Source organism: Odocoileus virginianus, chromosome 27, assembly GCF_023699985.2.
Source record: "Odocoileus virginianus isolate 20LAN1187 ecotype Illinois chromosome 27, Ovbor_1.2, whole genome shotgun sequence".
Lineage (NCBI taxonomy): Eukaryota > Metazoa > Chordata > Mammalia > Artiodactyla > Cervidae > Odocoileus > Odocoileus virginianus.
Genome location: NC_069700.1, coordinates 42565160 through 42581074, shown reverse-complemented (window position 1 = coordinate 42581074; position 15915 = coordinate 42565160). Strand labels below are relative to the sequence as shown.

Here is a 15915-nt window from a genome sequence, read left to right as displayed (position 1 = left end):
CCCTTCTTCACTAAGAGGGAGGGGCGGACCCAAGTTCTGCTCTCTACGTCACCGAAGGAGCCCGGAGCCATTTTGAACCCTGCGACCCTAGTATTTGTCCTCTTTTGCGAGCTCTTCGCTGTCTTTCCCGATCTCGGCCAATCAGGGGCGAAAAAAGAGGTCCAATCAGTCGAGAGAGACCGCAGTCGGAGGACCCGGATGAGGCTGAGCCGAGGCCTTTGAACCCCAAACCCCGCCAATTGTAGAGCAGTCACCATGGCGACAGTATAGAGGTGAAGGGGTGGGACCAGAGAAGGCTCAATCCTCATAGGATTGACCCACCTCGTCCCTCCGCCTGTTGCGCACGCGCAGTTTACCTAGCTACCATTTTCCGTCGAGCTCTAGCCAATCAGTTGCTTCGGAGCCAAACGCTCCAAAGTCCAATAGGAATCCGAACGGTCTCTGAAAGAGGAAGTAAAAGAAAGACTGGGGCTTGTAGTGGGCGAGGTCTAAGCAGTCTTGAGCCAATTGCTTCTGGCCTTTGGTTATGACTGGCAGTTACTCAGACGAATAAAGCCCGCCCTAGCTGGTCGACAGGACGTATGGAGTTGTTACCAATCCCGTGGCATTGCAGACTAACTGTGACTGTGTCGGCCAATAGTCATTGTGCAAGGGCGGAGCCGCGTAATCCTCTTTCCTCCCCCTCATTTTGGACCAATCATTCCTTCCGATTCTGTATGATTGGCAGGTATTCAGGCCAATAGTGATTAGAAAACCTTGACGCCTGCCCAAAGACCGTGGGCCGGAGGAGGTTTCTCGTTTCGCTGGGCGTTTGTATGTGTGTTTCAGGGGACTAAGGGGTACGCGGGGGGCGAAAGAGTACCGGCCATGGCAGCAGCGGAGGAGGAGGACGGGGGCACCGAAGGGCCAAACCGCGAGCGGGGCGGGGCGGGCGCGACCTTCGAATGTAATATATGTTTGGAGACTGCTCGGGAAGCTGTGGTCAGTGTGTGTGGCCACCTGTACTGGTGAGAATCTGAGAGGGGCAAAAAGAAGTGGGGCTCACATCTATACTGAGGAGGTTTGGGTGGGGGGTGCCACAGTCATACGGGTAATCGGAGGGCACATTTTCGTAGGTGAGGCCTGAGGGGGCTTCTTGCGTCTTTTTGGGTATGTGTGGGTTAGAGGGTCACTTCTGTATAGAGGAGACCCGTGGAAAGTCATAGGAACTAGGCGCCAACTAGTGTGTTAAGAAGAAATGGGGCGCAGGAGGTGGGCACCGCACATGTGTGCAGGTGAGACCCGAGCCACCTTACCTCTGGAACTTGAAGGGTCTTAGCTGTACAGTTGGGAACTGATTAGACTGCAAGTTTAGGGGAGATCTAGAGAACGTGGGATCACATTCAGATGAGCTGTATCAAGGGGTGGTATGAGAAACCTGGGGACAAGAGCACTGTGGAGGAGCAGCCTCCAAAGATTAAGGAAGTGTGGAAGTAAGGTCTTTATTGAGCATAGGAGATAGGAAAAGGAATAGTGGGAGAAGGTGCTGGTCTAAAGGGGGTTTGGTTGGGGAGTGATGGGGGCAAGGATGAGACGGGCTGAAAGGAGCCTGGAAAAGGTTGGTTGAAGAAAACTGGAAATTAACTTGAAAAGCAGAGAAGGGAGGGGTGAGGATTTGTATATGTATGGGGTGGGGGGGGCGGCGGCGGGGGGGAGAGGAGAGAGGTGAGGGTTGAGCCTGTTGAGAATGGATGTAGCTTTGGAAGGTTAGAGAAGCAGGATGGCCAAATTGGCTGGCATGGTAGGAGTTGTGGAAAATATGAAAAGAAACAGCAGGTAATACCTGGTAACAGCAAGGTGGGACTCTTGAGGTTGGGTAGGTATCGCTTTTGTGTTTGGTTTCAACTGGTTTGACCTTTCTTTTCCCCCTTGCAGTTGGCCCTGTCTTCATCAGGTGCGTACTCAGAGGAGATGAAGAGGGAGATGGGGAGGTCTGAGGAGCTGGAAGAATCCTTCTGTGTACTGGAAACCACATTTTTTTCCCCCAGTGGCTGGAGACACGGCCAGAGAGGCAAGAGTGCCCAGTGTGCAAAGCTGGGATCAGCAGAGAAAATGTTGTCCCCCTCTATGGGCGAGGGAGCCAGAAGCCCCAGGATCCCAGGTAAGAGAGGGGAGGTGGTACTGAGGGAAAGTGGAAACTTCTGTCGGGGGAGTGGGGTGTAGAAGAGGAGGGAATATTGATAGTCCCTTTCCTCTTGCTCAGATTGAAAACCCCACCCCGCCCCCAGGGCCAGCGACCCGCTCCTGAGAGCAGAGGGGTGAGTCTTGTCTGATTTGTGTTCTGCCTTGCCAAAGACTTGCCCAGTTCCCCACTGACCTTCTCCGCCTCCCTAGGGATTCCAGCCATTTGGCGATACTGGGGGCTTTCACTTCTCATTTGGTGTTGGTGCTTTTCCCTTTGGCTTTTTCACCACCGTCTTCAATACCCATGAACCGTTCCGTCGGGGTACAGGTAAGAGTCTGCCCTCAACTGCTACCAGCAAGTCCTCTGAATCCCCTGGCCTATGAATGGATGCTTCTTTCACAGCTCTCTTCTCTCCCACAGGTGTGGATCTGGGACAGGGTCACCCGGCCTCCAGCTGGCAGGACTCCCTCTTCCTGTTTCTCGCCATCTTCTTCTTTTTCTGGCTGCTCAGTATTTGAGCTGTGTCTCCTTCCTGCCTACCATCAGCCAGAGGAGAATCAGTATTGGGGGTCCCTGCTGACCCTTCCTTACTCCTGGACACCCCCCCCCCCCCCCCCCCCCCCCCCCGGCCCTTCATTTCTGTTGGCTAAGGCCAACCCTGGTCACTTTCCACGAGGATGTGTGGAGGAGTAACATCTTTGCATAGGATGGGAGAACCTGTGCTCTGAACTGCTCCCTCAGTAGCATCCTAACTCCCAGCTCTGGGAGAGGAGGATGGACTAAAGACAGTGTCTGTCTCTCCTCTCTCCCGATCCTTTGCTTTCCCCCATATTTCTTGATTTGATGTTGAAAGGTGGGCAAGGCTCCCTCTGACTCTTCCCCCATGATCCCCTTGATTTAATTTAATTTTTCTCTCCCCAGTGTCTAATGTGGGTCCTGACTCTCAAGTGCTTCCCTCCCCTCACTACCTCCTTTATGATAAATTCAATAAACATGGTGAGATGTATTCGCTCTGCCTACCTGTGTCCGTCCCTCCTTCCTTTCAAGACAGGAGCATCTTCTCCTCAACTTGAGCAGATGTTGGTGTGGTGCGGGGAAGCATGGGGGAGAGGGCATCACACAGCACACAACAGCAAATGTGGCAGGTGTTTACTCATCACTTTTTGTGGGAGGCTCTGGTTGTGGAAGAAAGTTTGGGGGAGGTGGGCTAAAGATTATACAGGGGAGAACTGGTCTGGGGCCAGAACAGAGTGTGGGAAAAGAAAAGGGGGCTGATGGATGGGGTGTGGTCGTGGGCTCCTCAAGGCCCTCCTGTGCTGCTCTCTGCTGCCTCGGGCTCCTCTGGCTGGTTCAGTTCCGCTCGCTCCTCCTCTTCCTCCTCCTGGTTTTCCGGGACCTTCCTGGGGAGGAGGATTGGGGAGAATCTGCACACGGTTTCCAGCATGCCATCATTTCTTACCCCCACACCCCTGCTTCCTGCCTGGCAGTTCTCAGTCTGAGGTGTCTGGTTTCCTCCACTCACCTCTCCTGTCCTCTGCGTTGCCGCCTTCGATGCCACATGATGACCCCGATGAGGAGGGCGACTGTCCCCAGGCCTCCCAGGATCCCCAGGGACAGGGCTAGGGTTTCCAGCCCCGGCCCTTCCACAGAGCCTGTATGGAGATGGGGACAACTGAGGGCACGGCCCCACCACTCACAGTTCCTTTCTGGCGGACCAGCCCCTCAGTCCTGTTGAGGCCCATCTGCTTCTCTTTGACTTTATCCAACCCCCTCACCTGCAGTCGTCCCCTCCTTGCCTGTTTCTGGAAAATAATGTCAGAAGGGAAGGCTTCAGTTTGGAAGACAGTTATTTAGTGGGAACCCCAGACCCTAGTCCCTTAAAGGGCCAGGCTGTTCTCTTGGGTTGTGTCGGGCAGAGGAGACCTGGGTGTGGCTGCATTGAGGGCGGGGTGGGGTGGCTCTTGGGGACAGTGCTAGTGTAGGGTGGGGAACTGGGGCCTGCACTGTCCCTCAGCCAGCCTCAGGGTTGGCCTGGAACTCAGGGAGGTCTCACCGATGAGGCTGATGCTGACTGCACCGCTCTCCTGGGGCCCATGGCTGGGATGGGTGGCCACACAACTGTAGGTTCCCTGGTCCTCCGGCCCTACCTCTGGGAGGAGCAGCACGGGGCCAGGGGGAAGGGGCAGGGGCCTGCCCTGGTGGGGGAAGGAGGGACAGGAGACTATTAAACCGCTTGTCCACACATCCCATACTTCTGTCCTCGCCTCCACAGCCTCAGATACCCTCGTACCTCCTGGCCTGCCTCTCTCTCCATGATTGTGGAAGAGAAAGAGCTCCAGGCTCCCACCCCCTGCCTTCGGAATTGCCAATTATGTATCTTGCTACCTGCCAGCCCCCTCTCGGGTCACTCACATCCTTGATCCAGTGGATTTGAGGTGGGGGCTGGGCAGGGGCTTCACAGGTCAAGGTCACGGTCCCACCAAGAGCTACTGCTCCCCCTTCTGGCTCTACCACCAACTGGACTTCCTCCAGTGGCACAGTGTCTGGGGGTGGGAAGGCGATGGGGTTGAGAGTCCTACCTGTGTGTGGTCCCAGTGGCCACGGGCTGAACCCTCCCCTTCCTGAGGGTCATACATTCCGACATGTGCTCACCCACGCTGGGGCCCTCCCCACCTCGGTGCTCACTCCAGACCCTGAGCTGGATGGGGGCCGTGTGCAGGGCTCGGCGCCGGGGAAGGCCAGGGGTGAAGCTACAGGAGAAGGTGGGGTGGAGAGCTCCTCCCCGAGTTGGGGTCACCATCAGCTCCGAATGGAGTGTGAAAAGCCCTGTTTCCGGGTGTCTCTTGGTCTCTTCCTTCACGGACACTCCTGTGGTTGGGGGAAGACAAGTTGAGACATTCCAGGGTGGGTGTGGGAGAGGGCTCAGAAAGAAGGCAGCTGGGAGGGGAGACTCTGGGACTCACCTTTGCCATCAGGAGTCAGAGTTTTCCCATCCAAGTGCCAGCTAAGAGTCCCTGCAGGGTAGCCCCCCTCGGACACACATGTCCCCACCTGGGGAAAAATCAACTTCATCATCTCTGGAAATAAGAGAATCCAGTGGCTCAGAGGGTAAAGAATCTGCCTGCAATGTGTGAGACCCGGGTTCGATTCCTAGGTCAGGAAGATCCCCTGGAAAAGGAACTGGCAAGCCACTCCAGTATTCTTGCCCAGAGTATCCCATGGATAGAGGAGCCTGGCGGGCTACAGTCCATGGGGTTGCAAAGAGTCAGACACAACTGAGTCACACACACACACACACACACACACACAGAGCTACACTCCCCTCCCATCCTCAGGACCCCTTTCCACATCTCCCCTTTTCATCCTCTACCTTATTGGGGACACCAGCCATAAGTTCAGAGGCAGGATCAACAATTTCTGGCTTCCCAGGAATCTCTGAAGGAGGGAAAATTCCTATCAGAGGTCACAGCTTTGAAGATTCTCACACCCTGGGTGTGGGAATGGGGGCAGCTGAAGTCAAGTTCTCCCAGGCCAGGGCCAAGGAGTCAAGGGCTGGGGTCGAAGGCTTTTCCTTAGATGAGAGGTGGGTGGTGAAGAGGTCCTGGGAACCCTTACGATAGACTCGGACTCGGTAGTTAGACTTGGTCTCCTTTCCGCTCCGGCTCGTTGCCCGGCACCGGAAAGTCCCCTCATCCTGGATCCCAACAGCCGGCAGGAGGAGGGAGCCGTTGGGGAGGACCCGAGCCACGCTATCCCAGGGGTCTCCCTGGGGAGACAGGACCTTCCAAGCTTCTGTCCGGCCTGTGTTCTGGGGGCAAAGGAGAGGGGCCTCAACAGTGCAGGCCCTTTGGGAAAGGACTGATGAAGAAGGGAGGTGGGCGGGAGGGGACACGAATCTCACTAGTGTACCCAGAAGTGGAGACACAGGAGCCCCACTTACCAGTTTCCATTCCAGCTGCTGGGGTGGTTTCTTGGGGGCTCCCTTGCAGTTCAGCACCAGTGGCTTCCCGATCCGGGCTGTGATGTTTTGGTCCCCTGTGACTGCCCCTGGGAGACAGCACCACGATGGAGGGCAGGGAGATGGGAGCTAATAAGACTAGAACAGGGAGGATGAGGGAGACTGGAAAGCGGTAAACAGGTTCCTGGAAAGCTGGCGGGGAGATTTGGGGACGGGGCGGGGTGCCTTCTGCAGGGAGGGTTGGTGGTGGGGGAGTGGCTCACCCCACAGGCAGAGGACTAGCATCCAGGCTCTGACCGCTGCCCCTGCTGCCATCCTGCTTCCTTCTCAGGCTCCTGGCTCTGTCTGCCCCTTGCTGCTGGGGACACCACCCTAGGTGGGGCTTGTACCCTCTCCCCTGCCCCCATCTCCCCCGTCCTGTCCCGTCACAGGGAATGCTAGGAATTCAAATTCAAGAGTCCTTCAGGTACTAGGAGAAAAAATTGTCACCCCACCCCAGGGCACTGCCAGCCTCTGGGCACAGCCACATCCATGGGGGTGGGGAGTGCATCTTCTAGGGTCTCTCACCCCTCAGGACCCCAAACCTATTCCACCAGTCCACTGAAGGCTACTGGATGACTAAGCAAGGTTGCGAGGCAACAGGGTTCAGGCCTGGCTGTTTCCCAGGAGGCAGGGGTGAAACCTGGGGCCTGGGTGGTGAGGGAAAAACTGGAAGACCTGGGTGGGGCGGGGAGCAGGGAGCAGCTATTTAGGGTTTTCTGAGAAAGAAAAAAAATTTTTTCTGGGGTTTCTCATGTTTTTGAAAAGAATTCTCAACTAAACCCAGGAAAAAAAGAAATTTCTTTATTTAAAACTGTGGTTGTTTTTTTTTCTGTGAAACTACAAGTTTACAAGTGAGGAGAGAACTGCCCCCAGCCCATGCCTCCCGCCCCCACCCATCACACTCCCAACCTACCCCCCGGAATCCTGCCTGGATCTTTTGAGGGGAGGGGTTCCCCACTGTGACAGTCTTATAAACGCCTGAGGATGTTTGAGGGGTTCAGATGGTAGGGTTCACGGCCGAGGGTTGGGGATGGTGATTTTACCTTCCCTCATACCTGGCTGTTTGCAGCCTCCTTCCTCTCTCCCCCAACCCTCTTGATTTTGGACTGAGAAAAAAAGATACCTCATATCTGGGGAAACTGAGGGCAATAACACACACAAACACCCCAACCTATATTTAACATATTTGGCAATAACCCCCTCCCCATTCTTCCTCCTCCAATCTGTAAATAGCAGTTTAATAAAAAAAGGATTTTAGATGTGTCATTTGCTCAAAATTACTGAGTCCAGCCCTGCCTAAGGGATGTAGGAAGAGGGGGGATAGGCTGACAGAGCAAGCCCGGCTACCTCCACGCTAAATGCAGCAGAAAGCTGCCCACAAGAGCAAAGGACACCTAAGTGACTTTATAAGCAAAGGAGAACACCTAAGTGATTGGGTGTGTGTGTGGGGGAGAGCAGGCTTGATGCTCTGCTAAATGTTACTTCCTGATGGATAGGACTGTAGCCAGGCAGGCCTATTTGTTCCCCTTTCTCTTATCATGACCCCTTTGGCTATTACCCCTAATATGGGAAAGGAAGAAACTTAAAAAAAAAAAAATTATTTATAAAAACATCTACTTCCCCAAACTAAATTAAAAATTAAGAACCACCACCACCACCACCAACAAAACCCCCCAAAATAAGAATTAAAAAAACTACAGATGGAACCCAGGGTTAATTTTTTCTTTCCTTAAAAAAAAAAAAAATTCAACCCCAAAGCCCAGTCAACAATTCCCTAAAGTAGCAGAAACTCCCTCCGAGGTAGATATCTGAGTCAGACACTCTCGTCCACCGAGCGATTCTATTGGTTTAAGATGAGCTGCGTATGAGGTAATAAAAGCCGTCTGGAGGGGCAGGAGGTGGGGGGGCACAGGGGGCGTGGCCCATGTCCTCTGTCCAGAAGTCATGTCCCCATTTTTGGCATCTCTGGTTGGGCAGGGCTGGCGTCTCCACAGATCCCAGAGCAGATAAGTGGGGTTGGGGAGGGAGAGTGGGGGAGCCCACAGAGAGACAGAGAGAGAGAAACAGAATAGTTGTCGGTGTGTTTATGAGAGAGAAAGGAGAGGAAAGATCTGAAAAACAGGGTGTGTGTGTTTCTGTGAGAGAGAAAGGGGGAGAAAAAAAGAAAGAAAAAAGGGGTAGACAGACCCCACTCTCCCCTGAGGGGACCCCATCTTCCCTGCCATGTCGTCGGCACCCCCAGCACTGACAGAATCTGGCCGGGGAGGGGATGGCCCCGTCTGCCCTTCTCTTGTCTTGTGCTTCTCCTGTGTCTGGGTTTTGTCCTCGGATGCCTGTATCCTCTTCAAGAGTTGCCTTGTGAGCCCCCACCCCTGTTGGCCCTGAGGGGCAAGATCAGTTGGAAGTGTCCGAATGAACGCTCCCTGGTCCCTCTGTCGGGGACGTTACTGAGGACGGGGTGACAGCCTCCTGCCAGCCGCCATTTGCCTGGGGAAGAAAAGAGACAGACAGCTGGGGTAGGGTTTCGAGAAACCCAGCACAGGTGCCAGCGCTGCCGGGGAAAACGCCCCCCTCACCCCCATCCCAGTGAGAGGTGAGGAGAGGGGCTTCAGGTGCTTACTCACCCTCATTTCCCGAGGGCTGTATATCTGGCCTCCCCCGAGGTTATCCCCGTAGCCCCCTGGCCCCATTGAGTGTCGGAGTGATTCCACCTGCAGGCAACAGAGGAGGATAGGACACAGTGAGAAACCTGGGAAGAAAAGACTTTCAGATCCAAAAGTAGGGAAACTGAGTTTGAAAAAGCCCTACTCAAGGCGCGATGGACCACCTGACCTGGGAGGCAGAGTAGGAATCTCCGTTGAGCCCGGGCATCCCCAGAAACATGTCACCGGATCCTGAGAGATTGAAAGAGCCGCCAGAGCCTTGAGGGAGCAGAGGGGGAAGTAAGGAAGAGTGTAACAGAGCCTGTGATGGCAGATGGGAGACTCCCCATAGTTCTCAGTTTTCAGAAAGTGCCCTGGACTAGCTTGGTGGAGATATGCCACCATACCCAAATTTTCCACAAAACAATATGGCAACACTCAGAAGGAGTAGGCTGTTTCTGAGTTTCCCCTGGCCATTTGCTGGAAGAAAGGCAGAAGTAACTTCACTGGAGTGTCCTCGCCCCCCCGACATCCCCACCCATCTGACCAGCTTGGTCCCTCTCACCCCAGAAGGCCCCCTCTTTCTGCTCTGATCCTGCCTAAACAAGAAGTGGGAACAAAAGCAGGGAGCGTGCAGAAGAGCCAGCCAGGATGGCAGCAGGATCCACCTGCGGAGGAAGGGGGTGTCGGGGAGCTGGTGCGGCTGTGGCCTCCCTGGGTGACCGACACGGCGGTCTTGACGGCATAGATGTTTGCCTCCTCTTGGAACTTTCCAATGTTTTTCTTATAGCGAATCCGCTTGTTGCCAAACCAGTTGGAGACCTGCGGGGTGGTGGGCAGAAAGCAGGGTCAGGTGGGAAACCTGTCCCTCTGTGAACACCTTAGTTAGAGTTTTGTGCCCTCCAAACGCCTCCCCGAGCCTCCCCAGTACCTGAGAGACAGTGATTCCACACTTCTTGGCGAGCTCCTCCTTAGCCTCCTCACTAGGGTATGGGTTACTCAGGTGGGAGTAGAAATACTCATTCAGAACCTCCGTGGCCTGTTTGCTGAAGTTACGGCGTTTCCGTCTATAGAGGAGAGAGGGGTTGGTGAGGAGGGTGTTGGTGTCCTGGCCGGGCCATCCTGTTGATTCATTTCAGAGGGTACCAGTGTCACGGAGCAGAGTGTTGTGCTATGCAACACGGTGGCCCCGAGGCTCGGAGAAGAATGGGAAGGAGCTGGGTGCTGGGGGCCGGTTGGGGGCCCTGGGCCCCACCTGGCATCCAGGAAGCGGGAACGTAGGATCATAACGGCCTCGCAGGTGCTCTGCTTGAGTTGCATCTGGATGGCGCTGAACTTCCGGTGGATGATGCTCACCATGCGCTCCATCTCCTTGGGTGCCACGGGCCGCGTGCGGCTCTGCTCCCTCAGCAGGTTCATGACGTGGGTTGTGAACTCGTTACACGCCTGCAGCGGGGGCCCGAGGCTTGGTGAGCAGGAGCCCTTTGGCCCTGGGCATCCCCCTTAAGAGCCTCTCCCTCCACCCACTCCAGCTTCTTCTCCTCACCTGCTCATATTTCTCCAGCTCCGAGTGGTAAATGTGGCGGATCTGGGCAAGTTTGCTGCGATAGTCCGAGTGTTCGATGGAGTTGTCAGGGGACACTCCACCCCCGGAGGCTGCAGCGGCGGCAGCTGCAGCCGCTGAGCCACCCCCTTTCTCAGGCCCAGCCACACCCTCTGCCAGAAGCATGTTGTCCAAGCGCATCAGCTGTGGATCCACAGGCTCCTCCTCTTGGGAGCTTCGAATGCTGAGGCCTAGCATGCAGGCGAGTGGACTTAGGGACCCAGGGACCCCACACCCCAGCTCTCAGCCCTCCTGGGGCCACCTGGAGACCCAAGTCTCCAGGTGTGGGTTCCCACCCAAGCCCCCCTTAGCAATCCTCCTAACCCACACTTTCCTCAGGGCCCCAAGCTGTCAAAACTCTTAGCCTAAGTTCTCCAGGGAACAGGGTTCTGTCCCCAGAGTTGAGGAATTGGAGGAGGGAACTCACATACCAGTTTTCTCCTTGATTTCACACAGGACGCTAAAGAGAGCAGGCTTCATGCGGTGGCAGTTTAGGGCGTGTTTCCTTGGGGAACGGGAGAGAAAAGTTGAGAGGCTATGGAACTGCCAAGGGGGAAAAACAACCACAGGACGACACATCCAGGAGGGTAAGAGAGGGGAGCGTGGGAATAGGGAGGTGGTGGGTAAATCTGTGGCAAGAAAAAGCAAGGCTGGGGGCCGAATGAAGTCTGGGGGGTTCTTAGGAAGAGTTCAGCTTCCATGTGGAGATAAGGGGAAGCTACCTGGCTTTGGCTGGAAGGAGGGAAGGTGCCACGAGCTGAAGGCACCATGGCCAGGTGGGGACTGTGGGAGATGGTCTAGAAAGGTACAGAAGAGCATGTGGGAATGACTGCAGAAATAAGAGTGACTAGGTAGATTTCAGAGGAAGACAGGCAGAGGCCGAGGAGAAGGAGGAGGAGATCAGAGCTTCAGGTGCCCGAGGGGGTGAGGGGTGCTGAGCTGAAGTGGGGAGTTCAGTATAGAGATGTGTGAAGGGTCCTGGGACTGAGCAGGGCTCATAGTATCAACTGAGCAGGGGCAAAGGGTGCCTGAGGACCTGGGAGGCTGGGCCCTGGGTGGAGAGAAATGGTCGGAGCCCTGGGGAGGGGTCTGGAGAGCCCTAGGAAGAGGGTGGGCTGGAGAGTTAGGGGAGCAGACAGCACAGCAGGTTTTTAGTCTGGGAGTCAGAAGGGGTCTCTGGAGATGGAAGGATGTTCCAGGGGAGTGTGGGGTGGTTAGGGAGAGGTGGGGAGGTGAGACCACTTAGGGTTCCCCTTTGCGAAGGTTTCAGGGACTGGGGGTGAAGGGAGGTCTGAGAGGGATCACTTATCTTGGGGCTCCCAGGAGTAAGAAGAGAGCTGTAGTATCCTGGGGAGGGTCCTGAGTTGGGGGCTCCCAGAAGGTTCAGAGCTTGTGAACCGGGCTTCTGCTGGGTCTGTGTGGGGTCCCGGGTTGGGGGCACTCACTTGGCCTGGGCCTCGTCCAGGCTCTGGTCGGTGATGGTCATTATCTGCTGCAGAATGTCCCCGATGTCTTGCTTCCCTCGGCCTCCCGGGACCCCCCCGCTACCCCCACCGGGGTCTCCGCCACCGGGAGGTTCGCCAGGGCCCCCAGGTTCCCCAGCCACCAATCCAAGGCCCCCCCGGCCCCCGCCTGGAGGGGGCGGCCCCAGCAGCCGCTCGTCCATAGTTGGGGGGGGGGCCCTGAGGCCCCCTCCCTGCTCCGCCCCTCCCCCCCGCCTGGTTACTCCCCCCCCAAACTCGCTGGGGCCGCTGCTCCCTCCGCCCCAACCCCCGCCCGTCTCCCCGGCTCCCGGCTCTCCCGGGGGTTCACCCCGGCCCTGAAGGGAGACCTGGGGTACCGTATGGGCCCCCCACAGGAGACCCCGGCCCCCGGCGGCGGAGAAAATGGAGCCGGAGAGAGAGAGGAGGCCCAAGCGGGGGTGTGTGTGAGAGAGAGAGAGAGGGAGGAGGGAGGAGGGAGGAGGGGGGGAGCGAGGGAGGGAGGCTGGGGGAGGGGAGCCGGGGAGGAAGAGGAGGGGAGAAGGGAGGAGGAACAGGGAGGAGCTGGGGGCGGAGAGAGACGCACAGAAACAGAGGAACTGAGACCGAGTGGAGGAGGGGACGAGGGAGGAGACTAGCCCGTGGGGAAAATGAGGGAAGGGCCCAGGGTCTGGACTTCTGTGGCCTTGAACCGGGGGTGTGTTGGAGGCTGGGGGTCCTTCCACCCGGGTTCTGAATCTGGGATCAAGCTGATGAGGACCCTGGCGGCTGGAATGCCTGGGTTCAAAGACAGCTTAGTTCATATTTCTTATCCTAATGACTCCCCTCCCTGTTCTACTTAATTAAAACCTGGAGAGGGGGGCTGGGGGGGATAATTAGGGAGGTCTCCAGCCGCTGCTTAATGAGCCAGTAATTAACCAGCCAGGGAGGGGAGCTGGCCTCTGGCCAGACTGGGGAGAGCGGGCAGCCTCCGGCCTCACCTTCCTACCCTCCACCCGGCCACCCCAGACACCAGTCTTCAGTCCAGAGGGGAATCACATTTATTCATATAACCAAACATCAGACAGTTCAGAACAGCAGCGGGGAGGGAGGGTGGGCAGGGCTAAATGTCCTTTCACAGCCTGTAGGCCCCTCAGTCCCGGGGCTAGGGGGTGCCGGTGATGGAGATGTGAGAATGGTCTTTATGTCTTTGCTGTGCCCTCTCTTCCTTTCTCCTTATTGGGAAGGAGGGTGGAATTCTCAGGTCAAAACCTTGGGAGATTTGCTGTTCTTTGGGGAGATGGAGGACAGAGCCCCGAGATCCCACCTGGTAGCTTGACTACTAGGGGTGTCCCCACAGCTCAGGATGGAGACTCTCAGGCACTCCCTGAGATCAGAAGAGAGGGTGAGGTGTCCCACTGAGGCTGGGATCCTCTCATAGTCTCATAACACACTTGATTATGGAGGGAGTTATTATCCATCCTACCTTGGCTATTTTCAGGCTTTCAGACTTTCACCCGCTCCACTTCCCAGGTTAGGTGGATGAGGGTGATGAATATTGAGATTTCTGCTGGGTCTTCCAGTCTCTGGTGCCCCTCCCTGGCAGGGGTGAGGGCATGCAGTGGGGCTGCCCAGCTTTTGAGCCCCAGGAATGCAGAGGGGCTGGTGGGGGCTCAAGTCTCAGCAGGTGTGTGCGGGGGGCCGGGACCTTTGCTCCTCCATTCGACCCCCACCCTGAACTCTCAGCAGCAACTCCAGGAGCTCCTGCCCCCCTGGGGGTAGGGGAGGCTCTGACCGCTGGGCTTCCATCCGCTGGCACTGGAGGAGTGGAGTAAGAGGAAGTTGATGGTGAGGTTTTAAGAGGAGCAGGCCTTGAAAGGAGCCAGGGCTGGTGTGAGGGGCATAGAGGACACCAGTGATGGGGGATAGGGAGAGTAGGACCTGGTGAGGGGGCAGATGCCTGGGGAGAAGGAGGGGTAGGACCCAAGAGAGAAAAGGGGCCAGAACCAAGAAGCCTGGGTCTTGCCTTCTGGGGGGAGGGGGGCGGGTTGTCTCACCTGGTGACTGAGGATAGTGCTGTAGAGCTGTTCTCTGTCCTCAAGAGGCCGGGGCAGGGCTCGACCTAGGCTTGGGGGGTTCTTGGGAGGATGGAAGGTGGCTCTCTGCTCCTCTAGGCGGCGGGACTGGGCCTCCGCCACCAGGTCCAGAAGGAGCTCGGTCTGCAGGGAGAGCAGGGAGGCCGAGCGGGGCCCCAGGGCTGTGGAGAGGAGGCGAGGGCTCAGACCCAGAAAGGTTGGCAGGAGTGGTGGGTGTGTGTGTGTTGGGGGTGTCAGGGCTACCAGGGTGTGATGGGGAGTTGGAGGAGGTGGGGAGAGAGCCCCTGATGGAATGGGCCTTGGTAATAGGATCAGGAAAGAAGTGGGTACCAGGTCAGGGAGCTCCCCAGAGAGGGGTTGGGGGTACCTGTATGGCGAATCCCTGGAGGAGGAGGGGACGGAGGGGCAGACCTCCAAGGTCGAGTGCTGGAGCTCGCGGGGGGCCAGCCATGCTCATCCTGATGGGGGCTCTGATACTGAGAGACATCCGTTCCAGTCAAGTGGGGGTGGGGTGGGCAGAGGGCTAGGCCAGCAGCCCATTTCCTCTCTGTGTCTCTGTTCCTGCCTCAGTGTGCCCAAACCCGTCCAAGTTCCCTGAGTCCACCGTTACTCAGTCTCTGCCCCAGGTCCTCTCACCTCTCTCTCTCCCAGTGTCAGCCTCCCCAACCCGGTGCCGAGCTCACCTGCTCACCATCCTCTTCTTCCTGGGGTCTCTCAGCCTCCATACCCTGGAGGGGAGAAACCAATGGGGGAGGGGGTAGCTGGGATTTGGGAGGAGGGCCGGAACCCTGAGTTCCTGAGGGGAGTAGGGGCGGAAAGGGGTGGGGGCGAGCCGGGGGCTGGATGCCTGGGTACTGAGCAGGAAGCTGGGTTCCTGGTCAGCCCCCCCCACGGGCCCCGCCCATCCCTGTCAACTTCCTCCAGTTCTCTTTTCCCACCCAAACTGCTGGCTTGACCTCTCTCGCCCCAGGGGAGCAGAGAGACTGGGAAAAGCTTCTCCAGCTGCAGTAGTGGTGGGGGTTCAGAATGGGAAAGGATTTTTGGCTTTTTCATCTCCAGAGCCTCAGTAGCCCCCTAAACCCCAGCTGTGTTCCCTCCACCCCCTCCTCCCCTTCAGTTCTGTCAACACAGGAACTAGCTACAAAGGAAGTGGTTTCACTCTTCAGAATCCCCCCCCAACCCCCCCCCCCCGGCCCCAGGTGCCTTCTCTAAGAAGGACCCACGACCTTCTTCCCAGCTTCCCTGACTTATTGGGATGGGGAGGGGCATGTTTCCAGTAGGAAGACAGATTCAAGGATGTCAGGCCCTCAAACATACATATATCCCTAGCACTGTGTTTAACAAATACGGGTTGAGTAGTTACCATTGCCCCATAGGTGCTTACAGTCTATTCAGGGCACAAAATATGCATGAAATGTAAGACACAAAGGGAAAGCTTTCCTCTCATCATGAAATGGGAAAGGGAGAGGACCGCAACCTGACTTGAGCTTTGATCAATGCTGCTCAGACTGGCTGGCACCAAAGTGGGAAACAGGACAGAGACATTTGGGACCTCTTAATGGCAACCTGTCACGTTAGCTGAGTGACTTAGAGCATGAAATACAATGATGAGATCAGGTTCTGCCGCTTAATGCCTTGCAATCTTGGGCAAATACAATCTCTCTGCCTCAGATTCTCAGAGTAAAAAGGAGTTTCGTGTGTGTGTGTGTGTGTGTGTGTGTGTTTTACCATTTATACCATTGATATGAGGATCAAATGTGATAAAGCATTTGTCCTGTAGTGAATGCTCAATAAATGGTAGTTATTGTTTTCAAAATGCTTCATGCCTGCGTGTTTCAGGTCCATCACCATGAAAGAGGCATAACCATATTGCTGAATGGTAGTTAAAAGTTTGATGCTCTCTCCATCTCCCTCTATTTGAGGCCTCAGGAATCAGATCTAAATGGCTAT

At 56.3% G+C, this 15915-nt stretch overlaps 3 protein-coding genes across 12 annotated transcripts; 1 reads left to right on the top strand and 2 right to left on the bottom strand.

Annotated features, from left to right (window-relative positions):
* Positions 1–460: 460 nt before the first annotated feature.
* On the top strand, positions 461–3181 carry RNF5 (ring finger protein 5). Of its 3 annotated transcripts, none has more exons than XM_020909452.2 (6): positions 461–727; positions 1915–1933; positions 2028–2140; positions 2243–2297; positions 2374–2491; positions 2585–3181. In XM_020909452.2, exons 1-6 carry the CDS (start codon positions 582–584, stop codon positions 2680–2682), a joined length of 549 nt encoding a protein of 182 aa, XP_020765111.1. In that variant the 5' UTR covers positions 461–581; the 3' UTR covers positions 2683–3181. The 3 variants fall into 3 exon arrangements, with proteins under 3 accessions (XP_020765111.1, XP_020765112.1, XP_070312848.1); XM_020909453.2 differs by lacking the exon at positions 461–727 and adding an exon at positions 820–1007; XM_070456747.1 differs by lacking the exons at positions 461–727; positions 1915–1933 and adding an exon at positions 922–1007.
* Positions 3182–3298: 117 nt separating this feature from the next.
* AGER (advanced glycosylation end-product specific receptor) lies at positions 3299–6855 on the bottom strand. 5 transcript variants are annotated; one of them, XM_020909446.2, is made up of 11 exons: positions 6386–6855; positions 6105–6211; positions 5780–5972; positions 5535–5599; positions 5128–5215; positions 4799–5032; positions 4577–4707; positions 4218–4359; positions 3940–3966; positions 3687–3816; positions 3299–3564 (listed from the first exon to the last, which is right to left on the bottom strand). In XM_020909446.2, the coding sequence occupies exons 1-11, from the start codon at positions 6435–6437 to the stop codon at positions 3465–3467; spliced, it is 1269 nt and encodes a 422-aa protein (XP_020765105.2). In that variant the 5' UTR covers positions 6438–6855; the 3' UTR covers positions 3299–3464. The 5 variants fall into 5 exon arrangements, with proteins under 5 accessions (XP_020765105.2, XP_020765106.2, XP_020765108.2 ...); XM_020909447.2 differs by having other exon boundaries at positions 4817–5032; XM_020909449.2 differs by having other exon boundaries at positions 4838–5032.
* Positions 6856–6943: 88 nt separating this feature from the next.
* On the bottom strand, positions 6944–15055 carry PBX2 (PBX homeobox 2). Of its 4 annotated transcripts, XM_070456739.1 has the most exons (12): positions 14649–15055; positions 14333–14441; positions 13927–14126; positions 11855–11901; positions 10841–10914; positions 10353–10600; positions 10062–10252; positions 9738–9873; positions 9475–9628; positions 8997–9085; positions 8789–8875; positions 6944–8651 (listed from the first exon to the last, which is right to left on the bottom strand). In XM_070456739.1, exons 1-12 carry the CDS (start codon positions 14688–14690, stop codon positions 8559–8561), a joined length of 1470 nt encoding a protein of 489 aa, XP_070312840.1. In that variant the 5' UTR covers positions 14691–15055; the 3' UTR covers positions 6944–8558. The 4 variants fall into 4 exon arrangements, with proteins under 4 accessions (XP_070312840.1, XP_020765104.2, XP_070312841.1 ...); XM_020909445.2 differs by lacking the exons at positions 13927–14126; positions 14333–14441; positions 14649–15055 and adding an exon at positions 13356–13542; XM_070456740.1 differs by lacking the exons at positions 13927–14126; positions 14333–14441; positions 14649–15055 and adding an exon at positions 13356–13542 and having other exon boundaries at positions 11855–11898.
* Positions 15056–15915: the final 860 nt, after the last annotated feature.

What these genes read in the sequence shown, in the direction of transcription:
- RNF5 (XM_020909452.2), top strand. Translation starts at nt 582, where the DNA reads ATGGAGTTGTTACCAATCCCGTGGCATTGCAGACTAACTGTGACTGTG. An exon ending in CAGAAGCCCCAGGATCCCAG is followed by an intron (nt 2,141 to 2,242) that starts GTAAGAGAGGGG and finishes CCTCTTGCTCAG; the next exon opens with ATTGAAAACCCCACCCCGCC. An exon ending in CCGCTCCTGAGAGCAGAGGG is followed by an intron (nt 2,298 to 2,373) that starts GTGAGTCTTGTC and finishes CCGCCTCCCTAG; the next exon opens with GGATTCCAGCCATTTGGCGA.
- AGER (XM_020909446.2), bottom strand. Translation starts at nt 6,437, where the DNA reads ATGGCAGCAGGGGCAGCGGTCAGAGCCTGGATGCTAGTCCTCTGCCTG. An exon ending in GCTAGTCCTCTGCCTGTGGG is followed by an intron (nt 6,212 to 6,385) that starts GTGAGCCACTCC and finishes GCTGTCTCCCAG; the next exon opens with GGGCAGTCACAGGGGACCAA. An exon ending in CAACGCAGAGGACAGGAGAG is followed by an intron (nt 3,565 to 3,686) that starts GTGAGTGGAGGA and finishes CCTCCTCCCCAG; the next exon opens with GAAGGTCCCGGAAAACCAGG.
- PBX2 (XM_070456739.1), bottom strand. Translation starts at nt 14,690, where the DNA reads ATGGAGGCTGAGAGACCCCAGGAAGAAGAGGATGGTGAGCAG. An exon ending in GCACTATCCTCAGTCACCAG is followed by an intron (nt 11,902 to 13,926) that starts GTGAGACAACCC and finishes GACATTCTGCAG; the next exon opens with CAGATAATGACCATCACCGA. An exon ending in GTGGAATCACTGTCTCTCAG is followed by an intron (nt 9,629 to 9,737) that starts GTACTGGGGAGG and finishes ACCACCCCGCAG; the next exon opens with GTCTCCAACTGGTTTGGCAA.